At 38.9% G+C, this 24,516-nt stretch overlaps 3 protein-coding genes across 3 annotated transcripts in view; 1 reads left to right on the forward strand and 2 right to left on the reverse strand.

Annotated features, from left to right (window-relative positions):
• The window catches only part of snrnp200 (small nuclear ribonucleoprotein 200 (U5)), a 28,011-nt gene extending 21,002 nt beyond the window's left edge, over nt 1–7,009 (forward strand). The window contains exons 35-45 of the mRNA XM_079827941.1: nt 1,024–1,132; nt 1,233–1,341; nt 2,221–2,410; nt 2,548–2,712; nt 3,031–3,152; nt 3,250–3,393; nt 4,235–4,411; nt 4,505–4,665; nt 4,794–4,875; nt 5,504–5,596; nt 5,726–7,009. Coding sequence (XP_079684067.1) covers nt 1,024–1,132; nt 1,233–1,341; nt 2,221–2,410; nt 2,548–2,712; nt 3,031–3,152; nt 3,250–3,393; nt 4,235–4,411; nt 4,505–4,665; nt 4,794–4,875; nt 5,504–5,596; nt 5,726–5,875 — 1,502 coding nt within the window. The 3' untranslated portion in view covers nt 5,876–7,009. The remainder of the gene's footprint in view (nt 1–1,023; nt 1,133–1,232; nt 1,342–2,220; nt 2,411–2,547; nt 2,713–3,030; nt 3,153–3,249; nt 3,394–4,234; nt 4,412–4,504; nt 4,666–4,793; nt 4,876–5,503; nt 5,597–5,725) is intronic.
• On the reverse strand, nt 6,005–18,668 carry odf2b (outer dense fiber of sperm tails 2b). Its single transcript, XM_079827942.1, has 19 exons — nt 18,604–18,668; nt 18,209–18,375; nt 18,018–18,119; nt 14,828–14,998; nt 14,562–14,749; nt 13,038–13,167; nt 12,818–12,949; nt 12,640–12,714; nt 11,998–12,069; nt 11,727–11,843; nt 11,453–11,638; nt 11,059–11,168; nt 10,232–10,367; nt 10,032–10,142; nt 9,684–9,947; nt 8,293–8,393; nt 7,740–7,902; nt 7,539–7,664; nt 6,005–6,601 (listed from the first exon to the last, which is right to left on the reverse strand). The coding sequence occupies exons 2-19, from the start codon at nt 18,302–18,304 to the stop codon at nt 6,437–6,439; spliced, it is 2,445 nt and encodes an 814-aa protein (XP_079684068.1). The 5' UTR covers nt 18,305–18,375; nt 18,604–18,668; the 3' UTR covers nt 6,005–6,436.
• A 345-nt stretch (nt 18,669–19,013) lies between these two features.
• On the reverse strand, nt 19,014–22,830 carry ptgesl (prostaglandin E synthase 2-like). Its single transcript, XM_079827943.1, has 7 exons — nt 22,511–22,830; nt 22,192–22,386; nt 22,043–22,098; nt 21,163–21,315; nt 20,872–21,072; nt 20,658–20,775; nt 19,014–20,032 (listed from the first exon to the last, which is right to left on the reverse strand). Exons 1-7 carry the CDS (start codon nt 22,808–22,810, stop codon nt 19,916–19,918), a joined length of 1,140 nt encoding a protein of 379 aa, XP_079684069.1. The 5' UTR covers nt 22,811–22,830; the 3' UTR covers nt 19,014–19,915.
• Between the last annotated feature and the right edge of the window lie 1,686 nt (nt 22,831–24,516).

Raw genomic sequence — 24,516 nt, forward strand, 5'->3', positions numbered from 1 at the left:
TGATTAGTTAATGAAAACATTCCAAAATCATTTTGATGTTTTGTTAGAAAATGAATTTATTAATTTGGGCTGTTTTTGAGTAGTCATGAGCTATACAGGAATTTAATTAAATCCAATTAAGAGTTAAAACTGTCAGTTCTCAGATGATCTATTCTTCTAAATTTCTTGTGATGTATAAATATTGAAATAAAACTTCTAATATTAAAGAATTCATATTTCTTACATCACTGGTTTTGCTGTAGTTCATGTATAGTTCGAAATTTCAAAGAATTTCATTTTTTTTATAATAAAAAGGGGAAATGTTAGACTGGGTAAACCCTGCCTGATCTGCCGGCGATTTGATTTTGCCCTGCAACTCAGTCTGGAAACCTTTACATTCATTTCTACTGCTTCTTTTACACTTTCTTGACCTACCCACCTGGCGCACTATTGGCGGGTTTAACACGATGACGGATAGAGAAGCGATGGGTCGTTGCCCAATGATCATGCCTCTTGTGGTCTGATTGGTTGAAGGACTATCCAATTGCGTACGGAGTCATTTGATTTATGCTCATTTATAACGCCTCTTGTCCAGTAGAAAATACATAGCAGACTCCCCAGACCAATGTTCTATCTTAATTTGAGCTTGGTCTGGTGAAAGCCAGATAAGGTAAATGTAGTAATGAAATGGTTAATAACACCATAACATTAAAAACATGTTTGGACATTCTCTCATTAATGAGAAGTTAATAATCAAATACAATATTATTTGAGTTAAAATATAAAGTTATGACTCTCTTACCAGCTCACATTGAGTGTATACCGGAGTATACCTGATCATCTGGTATAATGGTTTCAATTCCGTGTACAATATGTATTTTTCAAATACTACCATAACGGTACGTAAGTGAAAGAGTTGTGCCACAATGGCCACAAAGAGCACTATGGTAGAGGGACCTGCATTAACTTCATACCCTTCTTACTAATGGTTAAAATTGTATAAACCCACACAACTTAAATTTCCCCTCTGTTCTCTCATGCCAGGTGCCATTCAGGTGATGGTGGCATCTCGCTCTCTCTGCTGGGGCACTAATATTTCTGCCCACCTGGTGATTGTCATGGACACACAGTACTACAACGGTAAAATCCATGCGTAAGTATTTTCTCATCCTTAGTGGCCTCAAACAACTCATATCATTACCAATTTTAACATTGTGCATGTGGATTGCTCATGAATGTCTTTCTCTGATTAGATACGTGGACTACCCAATCTATGATGTGCTTCAGATGGTAGGAAAGGCAAACCGTCCTCTCCAGGACGATGAGGGTCGCTGTGTCATCATGTGCCAGGGGTCCAAAAAGGTAAAGCTAACACTAAACACGTCTTCTTGACTTAAAGGGATAGTTCAGCCAAAAATTAAAATTCTGTCATTAATTCCTCACCCTCATGTCGTTCCAAACCCGTAAGACCTTCATTCATCTTAGACAGCAATTTAATTACCACCTTCAAGGCCCAGAAAGGTTGTAAAGACATTGTTAAAATAGTCCATGTGACTAGTGCTTCAACTTTAATTTTATGAAGCGGTGAGTACTTTTTGTAGGCAAAAGACAAATTAAAATAAATACTTTATGCAACAATTTCTTCTAGTCTGTGTTAGACTTTTATGCTGTTGACGTATAAACAGTGCAGTGCATCCATCTGAGTTCTTAGGCAGAACAGTGGCTCACCATTGGCTAGCTCCTGCGTCAGCATCACACGCATACTTCGTGGTGTTCACGTGAACAGCATCGGCCAATGGTGAGCCACTGTTCTGACGTAGAACTCGAAAGCGCTACACTGTTTTTACTACATAAACTGCGTAGGAGAATGACACATACGAGAAGAAATTATTGTTCTTTTTGTTAGTTTTTTTGCACACAAAGTATTCTTGTCGCTTCATAAAATTAAGATTGAACCACTGGGGTCACATGGGCTATTTTAACGATGTCTTTACTACCTTTCTGGACCTTGAAAGGGGTAATTAAATAGCTGTCTGTGGAGGGGTCAGAGAGCTCTCGGATTTCATCAAAAATATCTTCTTTTGTGTTCCGAAAATGAACAAAGGTCTTATAGGTTTGAAACGACATGAGAGTAAGTAATTAATGACAGAATTGTAATTTTTGGGTGAACCTTTTAAGATTGGTTAGTCTCGTCTGCTTCACTGTTCTTGATTGATAATTTTGAACATCCTTTTTCTTTAGGACTTCTTCAAGAAATTCCTTTACGAGCCTCTGCCTGTCGAGTCTCACCTGGACCACTGTCTTCACGACCATTTCAACGCTGAGATCGTTACCAAGACGGTAGAGAACAAACAGGATGCTGTGGACTACTTGACATGGACGTTTCTGTACCGCCGCATGACCCAAAACCCCAACTACTACAACCTGCAGGGTAAGGACCTTTAAATGCCTACAGCAGGACAAATGACTTCACACTGCAGAATTTACTATTTGTAACATTAGGAGCACATTAAAAAATATTAAACTTCAGTGTATATCAGTGTAGACTAAAATCTCTTCATGTTCCAGGTATGTCTCATCGTCATCTGTCGGATCATCTGTCTGAGCTGGTGGAAAACACCTTGCAGGATCTGGAACAGTCCAAGTGCATCAGCATCGAGGACGAGATGGATGTGGCACCTCTGAATCTGGGCATGATTGCAGCCTACTATTATATCAACTACACAACCATCGGTGAGGACTCTTTACATTTAACACACTTTAAGGTCGTGATCATCTGTATAAATGTCATTATTGGTTCATCAAAGTTGATACTCGAAATCGATATTGCCATCCCAGCTAGCATTCACACAGCTAGCATCTTTACCTGTTGTAGCTTATTCACTTTGTGTGCAATAGACACGGACACAGTCAAAACATGTCATAAGAGAAGTGCTAATTAAATGTCAAAATATTTTCTTTTTTTTTGCTGGGGTTGCTGAAATGTGCTGCTTGATTGCCTTGCCATGTCTGTCTTGACGGATACATCTCATCTGTTTGTCCTCTCTCCAGAGCTGTTCAGTATGTCCCTGAACGCCAAGACAAAGGTCCGTGGCCTCATCGAGATCATCTCCAATGCTGCGGAGTATAAAAACATTCCCATCAGGCACCACGAAGATACCCTGCTGCGGCAGGTAAATAAAACATTCCATTATTGACTGAGTGTAATGTGAACCCTTAGAACAAGCAGACTGCATCAGAGCTCTGTTAACCACTCTTTGACTTTTGCAGCTGGCTCAGAAAGTGCCTCATAAGCTGAACAACCCCAAGTTCAACGACCCTCATGTGAAGACCAACCTGCTGCTCCAGGCTCATCTGTCCCGCATGCAGCTGAGCGCAGAGCTCCAGTCAGATACTGAAGACATCCTCAGCAAGGTGAGAACATAGCCAATCTTCCACAGCTCAAAAAGAACAACACATAATTCATAAAAAAAAAAAAAAAAGACAATTCTTTGATTTAATAGAAAGTTCAAAAGAATAGCATTTGTTTAAAATAGAAATCTTTTGCAACATTATAAATGTATATACTGTCACTTTTAATCAATTTAACACATCCTTCCTGAATAAAAGTATTAGTTTCTTTCTTTCTTAAATTTTACCCCAAAATGTTGAATGGTAGTGATTTCACAACAAAATTATACAGCAAAAACTGTTTTCATCATTGATCATAAGAAATGTTTCTTAAAGGTTTAGTTCACCCAAAAATGAAAATTCATCATTTACTCACCTTCATGATGTTCCAAACCGGTATGAATTTCTTTCTTTTGTTGAACACAAAAGAAGATATTTTGAAAAATGTTGATAATCAGTTGACAACACCCATTGACTTCTATAGTATTTTTTTCCTACTTGGCTTCCAATGGCTACTGTCAACTGTTTGATCACCAAAATTATTCAAAACATCATCTTTTGTGTTCAACAGAAGAAAGAAACTCATACAATTTTAGTGTGTGAGGTGTGAAGACACAATTTTCATTTTTGGGTGAGCTTTTTATTTAAGTTACAAATCAGCATATTAGACTTCATCCAAAAACATTAAAAAAAAAACGTAATTATTCTAAACTTTTGACCGGGGGTTTAGGCGTATATATGAATTTTTCATCAACGTTGTCATTCAAATTGAACATATGGTACATAACATGTTGCTGTTTGATTGTTCATGTACAAATGAAATGTTTTATAAGTCCTACTGCTCTTCTCTTGCCTGTGTTTTTAGGCGGTGCGGCTGATCCAAGCGTGTGTGGACGTGCTCTCCAGTAACGGCTGGTTGAGTCCAGCACTGGCTGCCATGGAGCTGGCTCAGATGGTCACACAAGCTATGTGGTCTAAAGACTCTTACCTCAAACAACTACCCCACTTCACTTCTGAACACATTAAGCGCTGCACGGACAAGGTGAGATTTGGATCTGAGTGAGTTTGGGGATCCTCTCTACGGTGAATATTGTCTTGGTTGTCTATCTCAACTTCTTTTTGTTGACTCATTTAGGGTGTGGAGAGCATCTTTGACATCATGGAGATGGAAGATGAGGACCGCACTGGTCTTCTGCAGCTTTCAGATGTACAAATGGCCGACGTGGCACGCTTCTGTAACCGCTATCCCAACATTGAGCTCTCGTACGAAGTGGCTGACAAGGACGACATCAAGAGGTATGAGCTGATATCAAAATCCAAAGGGCTTCAATTGAAAACTTTCAATCTTGTGTGGGTGTACAAAACCAGCCATTTTTACCGTTAATCTCTGCTGAAGATGTTAATTTATTCTCTTGTGCTGACAGTGGAAGTCCAGTGGTCGTCCAAGTGCAGTTGGAACGAGAAGAGGAAGTTACAGGGCCTGTCATTGCTCCTCTGTTCCCACAGGTGAGTGTCTATTGACATAAACCCTATATATACACACTACCCTTCAAAGGTTTGGGGTTGGTAAAAAACTTTATTTTAATGTTTTTTGAAAGAAAAAATTCTAATGCTCATAAAGGCTGCATTTATTTGATCTAAATGCAGTAAAAAAAAAAACATGAATTAATTAAAAAAGCAAGTTATATTGTGGAATATTATTTTAAATAACTTTTCTATTTTAAATTTAATTTATTAATGTAATGGCAAAGCTGATTTTTTTTTCAGCAGCCATTACTCCAATCATTCTAATATGCTGATTTGATGCTCAAGTAATATTTTAATTATCAATATTAAAAATAGTTTTAAAAATGGTGCTGTTTAATATTTTTGTGGAAGCCATGATAAAAAATTTTTCAGGATTATTTGATGAAAATTTCAGGAGAGCAGCATTTATTTGAAATATAAATATTTTTAAATCATGAATGTCTTTACGATCACTTTTGATTATTTTTATGCATCTTAGCTGAATAAATGTATTATTTAAAAAAAAATCTTACAGTACTCAAACTTTTTAATGGTAGTGTTGATCTTGCCTTATTTTATTTTATGAAAGAGCAATACTTAATGATTTTTTTTTTGTTTCTTTGTGCAGAAACGTGAAGAAGGCTGGTGGGTTGTTATTGGAGACCCCAAATCGAACAGCCTCATCTCAATCAAGAGACTAACTCTTCAACAGAAGGCCAAGGTTAGTCCTGCTTTTATGTCCAAGGCATTAGTACACTATTCCAGTCTTTTATGATCTTCAAATTGTAGTATTAAAAAAAAAATGGAGTGGAAGTTAATGACGGTGGGGTTTTTTTCTTTCTTCACACAGGTAAAACTCGACTTTGTGGCACCTGTTGTTGGTGTTCACAACTACACACTGTACTTCATGAGCGATGCCTACATGGGCTGTGACCAGGAATACAAGTTCAGCACGGATGTTAAGGAGGCAGACAGTGAGGGAGACAGTGACAGTGATTAATCCTAGATTAGTCATAATGGACCGATGAAGCAGCTTAAGTGTTTTTATAGATATTTTTGAGGAATATTGTGACTTGTTTAATGCATTGTGATTTAATTAAAGAAACATGTACATTGGAGATTTTGTTTTGCACCGTTTTATTAAAAGATCATGAGATGAAGCTATGTAATGTATCCTTTAAATGACAATGATGTGTGACGGAAAATGACAGGCAACAACGTAGTCAAAACAATCCCCATCCACACAGATCTGCGAAAATGATTAAAAACGCTGTATTATGCTGCCAGGCTATAGTTAGCGTAATACGCATGGCATCATTGTTTTCACAAAATCATGTTTTTGTAGTGACCATAACGGTATCATTTTCAAAAACTAGCACTTTAAATCCAGATTTCAAAAGTTCTTGTTTTGCGGTTTATGTAAATGAACGGCCAAAACGCACAAGTTTTTAGTTGAAAATGGTGTTGTGTAAACGGCCCCTAAGTCATTGAGGTATATTACAAGTCATTGAAAAACTGCATTAAATAAAGAAATGGCTTTATTCATATTCATTGTCAGTGTTTAGATATGGGGATTCAGTGAGCTTGTCAGAACAGAATCTCCAAACACATTGGTGTATGAAGCCTTAAGGTAGTGGACGTAGTTCTGCAGGCTGCGGTTGGTGCTATTCACCTGCTCCAACTGGTTCTTCATGTCTTGAAGTTTGCACTGAAATCGCTTCTCCATCTGAAAAATGTAGAAAAAACTTTCTAAAAAGGTACATCTATAAAAATGTAACATGTAAAGAAAATTCCCAATTGAAGTTTAACATCTGTACCACAAAACATTGACTCGTCTCAGTTTTTTTTTTTTTTAATGACCTCCATGGTCTTTCCAGTGGTTCATAATTACTGGAAAATTATATTTAAAATTTTGTAAAGATTGATAGGGTCTGTATAAGTACCAAGATTTGGAGTTTGTTGTACATAATTATACTCACAGAATGACTTTATCATGGTTGCTTTTACAAAGTTTCACTCTACAAAGAGTGATATTTAGCTGCTCCATTGTTTTAGAGAAATTACTGAGAGTTTTGTTTTTACTGCCCATAACTTCACAGTTTTCACGATGAAATGTCCAGGACTAAACCCAGGTAAAATGAAAAAAAAAAAAGTCTAGAAGCAACTGTAAAAACTTGCCAGATTGCCACTTGGCCCATAGACTTCAAGTGTAAGTGTTTCCACAACGCCTCTAAAGTGCATGAAGATGGAACTTAACCACATGGGAGGAACATTTATATTTTGCCACAAAAGCATTGACAGTTTTTCTTCCTCCCACTTCATATTTCCAACACCACTTTTGAGTTTGATTGCAAAACACAGCTTCTTATCACAAAACTGTTGCTAGATAACAGAAAAGTGTTGCAAGCGAATGCAAAGTTTCTTTGGGGAACGCAAATGCATTTTAATATAATTTTTTCTCCCATCTAAATTTTTTTCCAGTCACCATGTCCCTTGAGGGCTCAATACGTTTCTGACAACCTTTTTTGACTGTGGTCTGCTAAAACTATTCACTGAGAATTTCACAATATAATCCTTTGATGATTTTAAGAATATTTTTAACTGTAATCTTGTTGTGAAAGTTTAGTATTGTGCAATGGAAAGTTTCGGCTGAGAACACTTACGTCATCTTTGCTGCGGCGCATCTGACCCAGCTCATTTTTAGCCAGGCTCAGCTGGGTCTCCAAATCTAGCTTTTTGGACTGAGCCGAGCGTTCTTTGGACAGCACCCGCTCTAGGCTTTGCTCCACCTGTGAACAAAGCCTCAACATGAGAAGCATGTATACACTAACATCAAACAGGTGCAAAAAAATGATTCCTGTGACCTGTCTGTGCGCCTCCTCCCTGGCCTGCTCCACCTGTCTAGAAAGGGAGTCGCAGTCTCGGCTCCTCTCCTCCAGACGCAGCTGCGTGGTGTGGATGGTCTCTTCACGTTTGGCGATGACCTGAAGCAGATCCCTGTTCTGAGTGCTCACATCCTCCATCTTCCTGTGTGCCACCACGAAGAGAGAATGGTACAGAAATATGATGAGACTCGAGAAATGTAACTAGAAAAGGTTTTAGGCTTCAGCTTTCTTTGTGTTTGGTTTTATGTTAAAGGTAAATTATATTAATTTAGTATTTTATTTTTTATTTTATTTTTTCTTTTCTTTTCGGTGTTGACATTTCCTGTTGAGAATTTCATCAATATGTTTTGATTTAATTAATAGATAAGGAATAAAGAATATTCATAAATTAGACTTTCATAAGGCTTTTTAAATAATGCAGAAGATAATGTCATCAATATATTTTGGTTTATCTATAGAAGAAAAGGAAATTATTCATAGTGTTGATTTCATAAGGTCTTTTAAATATAATGTTATGTTATGTACAGCAGACCTGTCGATGTTTTCCATAGAGCGTTTCAGCTGCATATTTTCTTCAAGTAGAAATAAGTTCTTCTCCTGGAGGTTCTCTATTTTACAACTCTGCTGCTCCACCTACATGCAAACAGGAAAATGAGTCATGAAAATAAAAATCTGATTTCACCTTGATATCTGTGGTGTAAATATACACTATATTGCCAAAAGTTTTGGGACGCCTGCCTTTACATGCACATGCACTTTAATGAACCATTCTTAATCTGTATAGGGTTTAATATGGAGTTGTCCCCTTTGCAGCTATAACAGCTTCAACTCTTCTGGGAAGGCTTTGCACAAGGTTTAGGAGTGTGTTTATGGGAATTTTTGACCATTCTTCTAGAAGCGCATTTGTGAGGTCAGGCACTGATTGGACGAGAAGGCCTGGCTCGCTGTCTCCGCTCTAATTCCTCCCAAAGGTGTTCTATCGGGTTGAGGTCAGGACTCTGTGCAGGCCAGTCAAGTTCCTCCACAACAAACTCGCTCATCCATATCTTTGCGCACCAGTGCACAAAGCAAGGTGCATTGTCATGTTGGAACAGGAAGGGGCCATCCCCAAACTGTTCCCACAAAAATGGGAGCATGAAATTGTCCAAAATGTTTTGGTATGCTGAAGCATTAAGAGTTCCTTTCACTGGAACTAAGGGGCCAAGCCCAACCCCTGAAAAACAACCCCACACCATTATCCCCTCTCCACCAAACTTTACACTTGGCACAATGCAGTCAGGCAAGTTCCGTTCTCCTGGTAACCGCCAAACCCAGACTCCTCCATCGGATTGCCAGATAGAGAAGCGTGATTCGTCACTCCAGAGAACACGTCTCCACTGCTCTAGAGTCCAGTGGTGGCGTGCTTTACACCACTGCATCTGACGATTTGCATTGCACTTGGTGATGTAAGGCTTGGATGCAGCTGCTCGGCCATGGAAACCCATTCCATGAAGCTCTCTACGCACTGTTCTTGAGCTAATCTGAAGGTCTAATGAAGTTTGGAGGTTTGTAGCTATTGACTCTGCAGAAAGTTAGCGACTTCTGCGCACTGTGCGCCTCTGTGGTTTTACACGGACTACAGCTTCGTGGCTTCGAGTTGCTGTTGTTCCCAACTGCTTCCACTTTGTTATAATACCACTAACAGTTGATCGTAGAATATTTAGTAGTGAGGAAATTTCACGAATGGACTTATTACACAGGTGGCAACCTATCACCATACCACGCTTGAATTCACTGAGTTCCTGAGAGCGACCCATTCTTTCACAAATGTTTGTAGAAGCAGTCACATTTGGCCATGGAAGTGATTAGAACACCTGAATTTAATGATTTGGAGGGGCGTCCCAATACTTTTGGCAATATAGTGTATTTGTCCATAAACATCACCTTGTTTCTGAGCTCAGATAGAGTGCTGTTCTGCTCTGCATTTCTTCTGTCCTGGAAGTGCATGTTCTCTCTGGCCTCCCTGAGTTCGTCCTCCAGGCGCTTCAGAGCTTCCCGCAGCATCTCCATTTCCTTCAGCCGGGCCTGGAGCTGTTTGCGGCCCTGTTCCACTTCTCTTTCCACCTCCGCGCGGTCACCCTGTGCTTCCTTCTCTGCCAGCTCAAGCCTCAAAGAGTATTCCTCAGATTCCACACGTGTCTTTTTCAACTGCAAGAAATTTGAAGGGTTAATGTACAATGATTAAATGCAGATGGATTGTAATGAGCTGTGAGGAAGGTATGCTGAAAGCACCTGACTCTTGTAACCCTCTACCAGACTCTCAAAGTCTTTGAGAGAGATCTTCAGCTGCTGGACCTCTGACTGAGACAAAGACAGCCTGTCTTCTGTGGCTGACAGAGTGCTCTAATAGAGACACAAAAATCACAATGAAAATCAGAGCTTAGATGGTTTTGTGTGAAAGAGAAAAGTATTTATTGTGTCTCAGTTGTTGCCTTGAGTCTCTGGTTCTCCAGTTTGGTAGCCGTGTTCTCTGAGGTGAGGGAGTGCAGACGGCTGAGAAGACCCTCTCTCTCAGCGCAGGACTTCTCCTCACAACTGCGCAGCTGTTCGCTCAACTCAGTGAGGTGACTACAAAGAGAAAAGTCCACAATCGCTGTTCATTATGAGATCCACTAAATATAACAACTGGGACAAAAATTCGTATTGCAAAAAAAAAATTGTTTTGCAGAAAGAAAAATTCTGCCAGAACAAATTGTCCCACAATTCTTATTACTAAAATGCAAAAAGACAATATATAAAAGGTTGTGTATATGTATAAAAGATATATAAAATATGTATCAGTTTTCATAAAAATATTATTACGCAGCACAACTGTTTGCAACATTCATAATAAGAAATGTTCCGCATATTAGATTGATGATTTCAACATTCAGCTTTGCCGAAAATTGTGGGCAGTAAAAACAAAACTGAACTCTCAGTAATTTCTCTAAAACAAGGAAGCAGCTAAATATCACTCTTTGTAGAGTGAAACTTTGTAAAAGCAACCATTTAGACCTAAATTGAACTTCTGGTTAGACCTAAACTGCATTTCGTTGCCTTGTACTTGTACTTGTGTAATGACAATAAAGTTGAATCTAATCTAATCTAATCTAATGATAATGTCATTCTGTGAGTATAATTATGTACAACAATACATTATGAATACATTAAAATAGAAAACAGATATTTTTAAACACATTAAAAAATCATAAATTATAGACATGAAGACTATACTGAGCTTCAGTGAATACTAAAAGCAAGTGAACAAAGAGTCACTGACTTATTTAAAGTGGTGATCTCCAACTCCAGCTGGCTTTTCTCTCTGTTCTGTTTGGAGTAACGTTGCTGAAGCGCCTCAGCATTGGACAGAGCCTCTGCTAACTGAGCCTCCTAAAAGAGACAACAGAAACACATCAGTCAAAGTCTGCACTGCATGGGTCACACTGGCCTACTGCAGAAAATCAGTTGTTTTTTTTTTTTGTTTTTTTTTAAACCTGCAAAATCTAAATGTGAGACAAGAGGTCCCAAGTGAAGTACATTTATGGGCCAGCACAAGGACGTAATATAAAGGACGTTTTTATGTCAGCACTTTGTAAACCATTAAGGTCAACAGAAACTTTATACAGTTTATGAAACCCTGAAGCACATTTAAATAGTTCTTCACTATACAGTACCTTGTCCAAGAGTTGTGCAGAGAGCTGTGCAGCTGTATTCACACTTTGCTCAGCCCGCTTCCTCTGGTCCTCAAGGACTAGTTTTTGGACGTCTCTGTCTCCTTCACAGTGCTGCTTCAGCTCTCTCATCTGCTCCAGGAGGCCTTGAACCTCCTCCTGCTGATGCTGCAGTGTCCCTTCCAGCCTCTGTGCCAAAGTACAGTACATTCTATGCGATATATCACTGTATTCATGTCAATGAAAACCCAGAATCCTGAGTAAAAAGTTAGCTTACTTGGATCTGAGCCCCCAGACGGCTATTTTCAGCTTCTTTCTTGTGCAGCTGGTTCTGCAAGCGACTGCGAGTGGATTCAAGAACCTTCGACAGCTCTCCTGTGGTCCTCAGATGCTCCTGTGATGACGATCACAAAACATCTTAAAAACACTTCCTGTTTTTAAACTCAGCAACTTTGATACAAATTACAATATGCAAGTATTTAGAAATTCAAAAGAGCTATTAAAACGTAAAATATGAGAAATAGTGAGTGAAAATTAATTACTATTACCTTTTCAGTTTCCAAATTCTCAGCTATCTGGTTGGCCTCTCTTTCCCTGTTGTTGAGTTTAGTCTCAAGTTTCTATAAGCGAAAGTAACAATAACTAGTAATCCTATCACCAAATTGTTTAAGGAAAAGAAAACTGCCCTACATTACATTATTAGCTACCGTTCAACAGAATATTGTACAATGATATTACAATTTAAAATAATTGCTTTCTATTTTAATATATTTTAAACGAATTATTTATTTCTGTGATTTTCAGCAGCCATTACTCCAGTCTTCAGTGTCACACGATCTTTCAGAAATCAATCTAATATGCTGATTTGGTGCTCAAGAAACATTTCTAATTATTATCAGTTGAAAACTTTTGTGCTGCTTAATATTTTTGTGGAAACCCAGATATTTTTTTTTTTTCAGGTTTTTTTGTTGAATAAAGAGTTCAGAAGAACCGCATTTATTTGAAATATAATTTTTTTGTCTTTACTATCCCTTTAGATCAATTTAATGCATCATTTTTTTTATGAAAAATATAAATGTATCAAGCTTACAATGATGTTAAAATTATAAAAGATATCAATAATACCCTAAATCAATATACAAAAGTATATACATTCACAGTGACAAAAAAAATGTAGAAGGTTTACAAACCCTTTTCTCAGCCTCAGAATCAGCTAGTTTTCTCATTAGCATCTCCCTCTCATCAGACATCCTCAGAGCATCTGTCTGTGGTGAAGAATTTTTTTTGTAAACTACACATACACAATACTGCAGACCCAACAGACAACCCAAAAATGAGACCAATTTAGTTTACAAGAAGTTTTCGTACCTCCCGCCCATGCTGCTCCCTCAAAAGTCGTCTGAGAGTGCGATTTGTGTCCAAAAATGTGTCCAGCTTCTGCTCTAGTAGTTCATGTTGACGGCCCAAATGATCAGTGTGTGTCTTTGGCTGTTTTTTGTCCTGAATATACAAAGTGCATGCTTTTTTTATTCACATGAAAAGGTTTTCAGAGGTATTTACAGAGTTTGGAGCCCTTCCACCTTCTTACCTTCTTAAGTTTGCCAACAGTTTCCCTCAGAACCGCCACTTGTTTAGCTGCAGCCTGACCATCTATCTCAGCCTCCACCAGTTTCCTCAGTAGAGTTTCCATCTCCTGGTGAGGAGGTCCGGTTTCTGATCTGTCCACATAAATCACACATTTTAAAGTCAGCATGATGTGACGTACAGTGGTGGACAAAATTATTAGAACACTAATGCGCTTCTGGCTGGACTTCCATCATGTGCGATCAAAATGCTCCAAATGATCCAGAATGCAGCAGCACGTCTTATCTTCAACGATCCCAAAAGGGCCCACGTCACACCACTCTTCATCTCTCTGCACTGGCTACCACTCGCTGCTCGCATCAAGTTCAAGGAGCTTACGCGCGCTTACAGATCTACCACGAGCTCAGCTCCTGCATACTTTAACTCGCTCCTATAAGTCTACACCCCCACCAGAAGCCTTCGCTCAGCTAAGGAGCAATGGCTTGTGGTAACATCACAGAGAGGCAGATAATCCCTCTCCAGAACATTTACATTCACCGTTCCCTGCTGGTGGAAAGATCTTCCCACCTCCATCCGAATTGCAGAATCACTGACATTCAAACGACAGCTGAAAACGCACCTCTTCCGCGAGCCTTATCTTAAAAAATAAATAAATAAAAGTTCCTTTTCCTTATTTTCCTTCTATTTTCCTCTACTTCTTCCCTGCCCTAGTGTATGATGCTCTGTGCAATGTCCAAAACTTAGTACTTCAGGCACTTTCTGTGTTTCACTGCCTCCTCATGACGGATCGCTTCCTGTACTCCTCAGTTGTAAGTCGCTTTGGATAAAAGCGTCTGCTAAATGCATAAATGTAATGTAAATGTAACACTTGGCATCTGGGAGTCATCTTATTGGGACTGGTTTATTTTACAAGAGGACAATGAACCGAAACATTCTTCGAACTATTACCTGTGACGTAAAGAATCTGCTGGAACATTGAAAATGATGGACTGGCCCCCTCAAAGTCCGGACCTCAACCCCATCGAGCACATTTGGGGCGAGTTGGAAAATAAACTCACTTCATCTGATATTAGATGGTCAGAGCAACCATCTGCATGTTTCATGAACATTATGTTCATGAATCATGTTTTGGAGCCAAAAAAAAAAGGTAAATATTTTCCGATCTGTCAGGTGTTCTAATAATTTTGGCCACCACTGTTTATCTGAGTGAAATAGCTTCTTGAACAATAAAAATAATTAAAATGTAGGGTGGGACTTGATTTTGTCAATCAGGAATTGATTGGATGGTTGTGGTTTGCTATTGCTGTGATCTCATGCGAGTGACAGGTTGTCCCGCCCGCACGCCAGTAAACACTCAAAGAGGAAATTATTTTAATTAAAGATTATGAGGGCACATGAATTAAAACAAATAATGATGTGCACGAATAAATAAGAATAAAAATAAGAATAGTCAATTTTGATGTCATGGTCAAGCATTCAGGCCACAACCTAAAAGCTAATATAACAAATAAATCTGGAAGAACCATACCTCATTTGTCCAGGCTCACCCTGTGTCCCGTCTACAGTGCTTCGCAGATCAGTATTTTCACATTTTGACCTCCTTAAGTCCTTACAGACTTCCTCAAGTCGTTCCTCATGCTGGTCAATCAAACGCCGACAGGCGCTCAACTGCTCTGATTGATGCTTCAGGTGGTCCTCCGTCTGCCGTAACTTTGCCTGTGGAGATTTTAACATTCAAATCCGCAAAATCGTTCAATCAATTGTGAAATAGTCATGATTATTCACAATCCATACCTCACTTTTTATACAGTCAACCTCTGACATTAGGCTTTCAATTTTTCGCTCGTATTTGCCAATTACTCCTCTTGCATCGTCCTCCTCACTGGACAGGTCGGTGAGCCGCAGAGGAGGTGAGGAAGAGTCAGTGGCCTGTGCCGGGGTGATCTCTAAGCAGCGAGTAGCCCCCTGATAAGAAATTTTGTAGTCACCATAAAATCAAATTTGACCATTACAATCTTTAATTCAATGCTGCAGTATTATTATAAATGATTTATCCGTGCATATCATTATTTTAACTTAATGTGCCCTGGTAATATTTTATAAATGACATGTTTACTTGAGTGAGGGTGGGACAACTTGTCAAACTACAACGATCCAACCATTCAATCAATTCCCGATCAAAATCAAATCACGCCCTACATTTTTTCTTGTTCATGAAGCTGTTTAACTTGCATATACGTCACAATAGAGAGAAAATACTATTGCAATTTCCCTTTCATTCTAAATTTAAAGGGGTCCTATAATGCCTCGTTTTTACAAAATGTAAAATAAGTCTCTGATGTCCCCAGAGTGTGTATGTGAAGTTTTAGCTCAAAATACCCCATAGATAATTTTTTTATAGCATGTTAAATGTGTCACTGTTTGAGGGTGAGCAAAAATGCACCGTTTTTGTGTGTGTCCCTTTAAATGCAAATGAGTTGCTGCTCCCGGCCCCCTTTCCAGAAGAGGGCGGAGCTTCAAGAGCTTGTGTGAGCAGCTCCGATAGCAGACACGCTCTGAAAAGGTCAGAAACTGTTGAGCCTTTTCTGTTCAATGTTCAAACCGTGCCAATTACAACCCCAAATCAGAAAAAGTTGGGACAGTATGGAAAACGCAAAAACATTTAAAAAGAAGTGATTTCTAAATTTACTTTGACTTGTATTTCATTGCAGACAATATGAACAAAAAATATTTCATGTTTTGTCTGGTCAACTTCATGTCATTTGTAAATATGCATCCTTTATTGTGATTCAGACCTGCAACACATTTCAAAAAAAGTTGGGACAGGAGCAATTTAGGGCTAGTAATGAGGTAAAATGGTTAAATAATGATGTGATTTGAAACAGGTGATGTCAACAGGTGATTGTAATTATGATTTGGTACAAAAGCAGCATCCAAGAAAGGTCTAATCCTTTAGGAGCAAAGATGGGCTGAGGATCGTCAGTTTGCCAAAAAATACATGAGAAAGTTAATGATATGTTTAAAAACAATGTTCCTCAAAGAAAGATAGGAAGAGATTTGGATATTTCACATTCAACAGTGCATAACATAATTAAAAGATTCAAGGAATCTGGAGGAATTTCAGTGTGTAAAGGACAAGGGCGCAAGCCTAAGCTGAACAACAGTGATCTCCGATCCCTCAGGCGGCACTGCATCAAGAATCGTCATTCATCTAGAAGCGATATCACCACATGGGCTCAGGACTACTTTGGCAAACCTTTGTGAAGTACCAAAATACGGTTACATCCACAAATGCCAGTTAAAACTGTACTGTGCCAAAAGGAAGCCCTATGTTAACAGTGTCCAGAAGCGCCGTCGACTTCTCTGGGCTCGGAGGCATCTGGGATGGACCATCACACAGTGGAAACGTGTACTGTGGTCAGATGAATCAGAATTTCAGGTATTTTTTGGGAGGAATGGACGCCGTGTGCTCCGGACAAAAGAAGAAAAGGATCATCCAGACTGTTACCAGCAACAAGTCCAAAAGCCAGGGTCTGTCATGGTATGGGGTTGTGCCAGTGCCCTTGGCAAAGGTAACTTGCACTTCTGTGAAGGCACCATTAATGCTGAAAAGTACATAGAGATTTTGGAGCATAATATGCTGCCTTCAAGAAGACATCTTTTCCAGGGACGTCCATGCATATTTCAACAAGACAATGCAAAACCACATTCTGCACATATTACAAAGTCCTGGCTGCGGAGGAAGAGGGTACGGGTACTTGACTGGCCTGCCTGCAGTCCCGACCTGTCTCCAATAGAGAATGTGTGGCGCATTTTGAAGCGCAAAATGCGACAACGAAGATCCCGTACTGTTGCCCACCTTAAGACTTGTTTGCAGGAAGAATGGGACAAAATTACACCTGAAACACTTCATCACTTGGTGTCTTCAGTCCCTAAACGTCTTTTAAGTGTTGTGAAAAGGAATGGCAACATTACAAAGTGGAAAATGCTTTACTGTCCCAACTTTTTTTGAAATGTGTTGCAGGTCTGAATCACAATAAAGGATGCATATTTACAAATGACATGAAGTTGACCAGACAAAACATGAAATATTTTTTGTTCATATTGTCTGCAATGAAATACAAGTCAAAGTAAATTTAGAAAGCACTTCTTTTTTTCTTTTTTTTTGCGTTTTCCATACTGTCCCAACTTTTTCTGATTTGGGGTTGTATTTCTCAAACGTGCCAATACCGAGTCGGACAATGATGGAGAGACTCAAGAAGAAGTGACAACATGTAGAATGCAACAGGATGTTTCGGAATGGTTAGTTGATACATTTATGTAGCTGATGTGGAGTTAACTATCTTCAAGTCGTTGATTTGCATATTCTGTCATGATAATGAGAAATCGCTTGTGTGGAAACTGTTGTAAGATACACAGAGCCACAGAATTTATACTGCATGAAAATAGAACAGGTATAGTTTAGTTTAATTACAGTTACAGCTTATGTTGTCATCTTGCTTTTATGACATGCTGTTGCATTTGTGTTACGTACTGTATTGCAATAAATGTGAAAAGACGGATGCGACAGCTTGAGCAGACTCCTAAATGTGCTCTTCTACAACAACTCTTCCTCTACTCTAAAGCAGCCCAACATGGCCTCACCCCCTTTGTTGCGTGTTCCCGTGGGCAGGGTTTATGTACATTTTAGGGTTAGTGATGTCACTATCCCGGGAAGAAGCTTGTTGTAGTCCCTACCAGCCGTTTGTCGTAGTCCTTAAAAAGCGTTAACTGTAAAAGAAAATATCTCCCTTTGCTTTTAACTTTGAGCTTCGTAACTTTGCAGATGTTGTTTATGCTTAAACAGCAACATTAAACACAAACTAAAGTTAAAAAAAGTGAAATCATAATCAACAACACCGTCAAAGTCCAGTCATTCAGATTTAATAAAATGACTCATAATTATTTTATGCTATTAAATAAAAGTGAATGAGATTAAACACACCTCCCATTTGTATTCTCTTCGTCTTGAGGACTTTCCAGGAGGAACCCAGGGAGCTCGGACCGTTACACTGGCAGTGGATCTTAAATTGCTCACTTTACCCTGCTGAAAATAGAGTTATGAGAGTTATTTCACCGTCTCTGTAAACCAGTGAGGCTGATTTAAATTGGAATAGCAAAATCATCCAGTCTGACCTGGCTCTTCTGTGGACTCTTCTTAAGGTGAACATGCACAGATGTTGAGTCTGGGATATGAACATGGACGGGCGGAGAGGACGACCGTGTTTTCATCCCTTCAATTCTGTAGGCCGGTTTTATTTGTCTTAAGAGTATGTAAATGTTCACCAGAAGTGTATCATGAACTTGTAAGAAAAATAAAATAGAAGTGTTATGAATCATACATGTGTTTCTGTTAAACAAGAAGACTATTTGTCCTCAGTCAAGTATGCATTCCTAATCTTCTAACAGTTACTTCTGTACATGCCTTGCATATTTATACGGCAAGTTAAATCCCCCCGATCAAACATACGTTGAAACTGTATTTATGTACTTTAAACAATGAAAGTGATTCGAATAAACACGCCACTAACCTCAATGCAACGTTGCGTCCCGTGTGTAATGTTGTTTGCAATAACCGGTAGACTCTTGCATGGACAACAAAAGCCGCCAATCAGAGTCGCGTCTGACGCTCTGAGTCCCGCCTTTGACGTTCTTTGTTGCATCTGATTGGCTGGTTCGAAACTTCAGCGACAAAGATTTGAGAAGTGTGTTTAACGCCCAACGAACGGAAGTTTATTAGGTTTCTTTGGCAACGACGCGTTGCTATGCGCATGCACCTACTTCTCTGTCTTTTGTCTGTAAAACTGATTAATAAAAACCATCGGAATAAACAGTGGTAACATATTTGAATTAATAGTTTGTGAATGTCAAGTTTTATGAGTTTATCACCTGACATGCATTCCTGTTGTTTCGATTATAAAAACATGACAAACATACCAAGCAGGCTGACAACAATCTGCTTGAGATTTTAATTTTATTTCATCGACAAATATTATCACTTTTGACGAATCAAAAGATGATGCATCTTGACAAATGCTGTTGGTTAAATGGACACTCCAAATGTCCATAACAACTTTCACATAACCATTAATCAGTAAGATCACATTTTAAGTTAAACCCCTTGAGAACCCAAGGTTGAAAAACATTAACATGAACATTCAGTATACCGCAGATTTGAAGGTCACTGCAACCTCAGATTGAATGTATGAACCAGGGAAAAGTAATCCTAAATGAGGTAGATGTAAGCATCTACAGTGATCAATCAGGGCTGAGCTCATCTGTTTAGGAGGTAACCTAAATGCCACTCGATGAGAGTGGCAGCACTTCAACTGACCAACATGTGCACGCAAAAAAAAAAAAAAAAACATTACCTGTTGAAAAATGGACCAAATCACCAGATTATACATGTTTGTTTGTTGCTTCAAAATACTTCACAGAGATGGAGAAAACTGAATGGTTTCAGAACTATCCCTCAAAAACCCATTCACAATTGTCTGTGGATCATGAGGTTGTTTTACTTTAAACTGCATTTGATTTAGGTTCCATTTTGCTTTCCAAAGTAAAAGAAATACAGAAAAGCAGTTGAGAAAATCATGGAGAGAGAAAAACAGGAAAAGCATTTTATGCTATTTTGGACATGTTTTTGTTGATCTCCTCAAATGAAACATTATTAGCTCTGTGGTTATAGTCCAAGCAAAGGAAGAATGGAAGTGTTTAATTACTTGAGGGAAAAAATAGTCTTTTAAGATTTGCATAACACATTATGCCTCCAACAGATGGCATCAAGTTGTGCAGTAGTATCGAGTGCTTCAAGTTGTTGCAGCAATTACAGAAGCCTTGATTTTATGACACTTGTTGTGCGACCTGCATACGCCGGTACCAGTTCTTCACCTTGGTATGTTCCATCATATCTTCAAATGCCTGAAGGCCTTCCATAACCCTCAGAATACCAAACACTGCCTATGTTGAAAAAACAAGGTACAAGAAGGTAATTTCCAGAACATCACAGATAATTAGATATGCCAATAATAATACCACCCGTTTTATTTTTAGACCACAAAATCCACAATGTCACTAAAGAAGTGAGTTTTTGGTTGTGAGGGAAAGAAAACCTAGTTCAGCTTCCCAAATAACCCAGCGTTAAGGAAACAGTGGATGCAGTTTGTTTTTCCAGAGCAGCAACGGCGTTCTGCGTTTGTTTGTTAAACCGCAGGCAGTGAGTGAAACTGCAACAAATGTCCGTTTTGTTGGCAATCGGCACGGCACGTAAGTGCATATAAATGTAAACAACACAAACATATAGTGAATCAAAAGTTATCCAGGGATAATGCCATGATGTATTGTGTGTGTGTGTGTGTGTGTGTGTGTGACTCTTTAGCTCCGCCCACTGCACAAGCTTGAGTGTTTTCGGAAAGAATCGGTACAGCGTATCTGTCTTTTATAAATATGATCAAACTAAAGACTCTTCGGAGATATGAAGGATGCAATACTACTCTATAGGTACTCAAGATTAACATGAGATTGGCAGAAACTGTGTGTTATGTACCCCTTTAATATAATTTTAGACAGAGAGAGAAATACATACCAGATCTGCAAGGTTGGGTTGATCACCTCCCATGAATTTCTTATTTTTTCCAATGGCTGCCACCCAATCATTGACGGCCTTGTAGAGATCCTGCCTCACATCATCTTGCAGATGGTGTCTGTGTAGTATGATGAGGTTAAACTTTAATATCAAAACATTTCTGACAAATATACTAAATGTACTATTTACTAACAAGCTGCCCCCCAAAACATACCTATTTTTCAATCTCTTTGCAATGATCCACATGGCAGCAGCTCCGATATATTTTGCACAAAAGCCCTCAAAGGTGCCAAATTTGCCTTCTCGTACTATGTAGTCAAAGGATGCGAGGGCTTCGGTCGGTGTGCGGTAAACATTTGGGGAAATGATGTGCACCAGCCAATCATCTGCCCACATCCGCCATTTAATCTCCTCTCTGTGCAAAAAGTGTTAGTGAGTGAATTCAATTAAAAAAAGCAATAATGAAATAAAGCAATCACTAACAGACACAACTTATTTGCTTTACTTTCTGGAGTCTTTTCCAGGATATAGATGATCAGCATCCGCGTCAAGCACCATGACCCAGTACTTATTGCCAAACTCTGTCACGTCTTTCCCACTGTCATTCTTTGCCTTCATCTCAGGATAAAAAGTGAGAATCTCAGATATTGTTTTCTCCCTAAAAGAGGCAGTGAATAAAAAAATAAACATTTGCATTTATATTTACATTTATTTGCCAAACAAATTTTTATCAGCAAAGCAACTAGCACAAAAGTGAAAACAATCAATGGCAATCCCCTACAATTTTTAAGATAAAAATCAAATGTCAAATCAATATTGTAAGGAAAAACTTCAGTTTGTTGTCACAACTTGACCCCTTTTCTAAATTAATATGTTAGCCTGGACCACAAAGCCAGTCATAAGGCGCACGGGTATAGTCAACAATACATTGTATGGGTCAAAATGATTTCCATCAACAACAAAAATAATTTTATGCCAAAAATCATTAGGATATTAAGTAAAGATCATGTTCCATGAAGATATGTTGTACATTTCCTACCGTAAATATATAAAACTGTATTATTAGTACTAATATGCATTGCTAAGTACTTCATTTGGACAAATTTAAAGGCGATTTTCTCAATATGTAGATTTTTTTTTTTGCACCCTCAGATTTTAGATTTTCAACTAGTTGTATCTCGGCCAAATATTGTCCTATCGTAACAAACCATACATCAACTGGAAAGCTTATTTATTCAGCTTTCATATGATGTTATGAAATTGACCCTTATGACTGGTGTCCAGAGTCACAATACAGAAATATACCAAATTTTAAATTTAAAGTCATGATAAAATAAACTCTATCAACAACATCCACACAAGATTATCAAGCAGAAGATACTCACTTGCTGGCCAGGTATGTCTTCAAAGCACTAATAATTACAGAGGAGTCATTGAGTTGCTGTAGAAAAAATAAAGAAAGGGACTTGATCTGAAGCATCTTATACTATCCATCATCATAATCAGGAAAGACAACACCCGAATTGCTACATACCACCGTCTCGTTCACCATCAGGATGGGAACTTTTCTGTAAGTGGACCACTTGATCTCTTGTCGCATAACGGGATTGACCTCCACAATTTCATATGGCAGACCATGATAATCCAGAAAAGCTCGCACCTTGCTGCAAAACGGACAGGTCTTATACTGATACAGAGTCAATTTAAGATCTGTTCCCAGCTCAGGTGCCTAATCAAAACAAGTTAACAAAACCAAGGTGAGCAAACTAACCCACAAATGACATTTACTTTCTATAGTTGCATGTCAAAAAGGGCAGGACATCCAGGAATATATCACATAACTGAATATTTACATTTGCTTTTTCCTCTGCAAGGTGACGCTGAAGCGTGAGTTTGATGGTCTGGTACAAGCCGAAACCACCACCGAGCAAGAAGGCGCATCCCAGGACTCTACCACTGCCACGCACCGGCGCAGCTGGCAAAAGTCTGGATATAACGTTAAATCCCGAACCGCCGGTACCGTAAGCTCTTCCTTGGCATCTCATGGTCATTCTCGGCACGAATGCCGCGGTGTTTGTTACACGGCATTTCGGCGTGTCTAAAACTAACCGACCGACCTTACTAAATGTTCTCACACAGGCCGCCGCCATCATGCTTTTACATAAACTCCCACAAGTCTACGGCAAGCGCAATGACAGCTGAACATAATAGGAAAATGCTAAATGCTAAAGCTAATGTAGCTAAAGTTTACTTCCTCCAGGGGGCGTGTGGGACTCAAAAACCGAATTCCCATTGAGCCGCGTTCAGATTTCAGAACATGTTTTGTCTTATTAGACATATTTAAATTGTTTATATAGTATATACGAGTTAATATATTAATTCAATTAAAATACAAATATAAATCTTCGCTTTCACTTTCTTTTGATGATACATTCTGTTGACTATAACGTTGCACTCTGGTCTGCGGCTATGCACTCATATGCAGCAGAGTGCGATCTGTGTTGTGACATTCCTCCCATAACCATCATTACAAATTTGTGCGACTTGTGCCACAGTAGTCCTTCTGTTTGGCTTGGACTAGAAGGGATTGCCCAACACCCTGCCGCCGGGTTGTGGTTTGTCCCTCTCAGACCACTTGGTAAATTCTCACCACTGCTGACCGGGAGCAACCCACAAGTTTTGTCCCAGTCGCCTTGTTGTAAGAATTTGTCTCTTGTAAAAGTAATTTCTCCTGCATCCAACGCATTGATTACAAGAACTGATTGTTTGCTTACCATCTACCCAGACCTAATATGTGGCCTTGTCTTGTTAGGGGATGATCATTTACTTCATCTGTGACTGTCATAATGTTTTGGCTCATCAGTGTATATTTTTGAAGTTGCTTGGGGCCAACGGAAGTATGCTATTTGAAATCATGTCCTATTTGCTTATAGTGACTCGTATTTGAGTTCCAGTCCCACTGAATTCACTAGCAACTATTCTGTAATGTGAAAACAGACAGAGAAATTACCCTGTTAACCAGAATCGGACACTGGTAAAACATCTACTACAATATAACTAAAGATAGCAAAATATATGTTGCTTTCAAAAATATTTCACCAGGATACACAGATATTCTTGAATTGCTGTCAGATGCAGTAACAGCATCTACCAGCAGGGACTAACTAGGTCATACTAACCAGCCAAGACTTTGACCCGTGGGCATAGTAACAATTTTAACTGTTCTTTTCAGGATTAATTCACTAACAAATTATTTAGGGGCCAAGCACCGAAGGTGCGAAGGCACCTATTGAAACCGTTAGCGTTCTTATTATTATTCATCTTTTTCTTCTTCTTCCGCCATTGAAGTCTATGGCAGCCCATAGAACCGTTTTGGGGGAAAGTTATGAAATTTGGCACACTCATAGAGGACAGTCTGAAAAGTCACCATAGCAAATTTGGAGTCTCTAACTCAATCCCTCTGGCGCCATCATCAGTCCAAAATTGGACTTGTGTGTATGCTAATAACTTTTTAACCATAAGGGCTAGAAACAAAATAATTTTTTCCTCTGATTCCTTGGCTCAAGCCGATTCAATTTTACCGCCATTTTGAATTTTCCGAAAAACCTACTTTTGCGAACTCGTCCTAGACGGTTCATCCGATTTGCACGAAAATTTAACCAGATTATCTTAAGACAATGCTGACAAAAAAACATGGAATTCAAGTTGATTCGTCAAATCGTTTTCGATAAACACGCAAACAAATTTTACGTAGCGGTTGCAAAAAAACTCATAAGGCTATATCTCTGCAACGCTTTATCGTATTCAAACCAAACTTGGTACATGTCATCACAAGCATGACCTGAGGCAACATGCAGCG

This window comes from Gobio gobio (genome assembly GCF_949357685.1).
Source record: "Gobio gobio genome assembly, chromosome: 10".
In the NCBI taxonomy this organism is placed as follows: Eukaryota; Metazoa; Chordata; class Actinopteri; order Cypriniformes; family Gobionidae; genus Gobio; species Gobio gobio.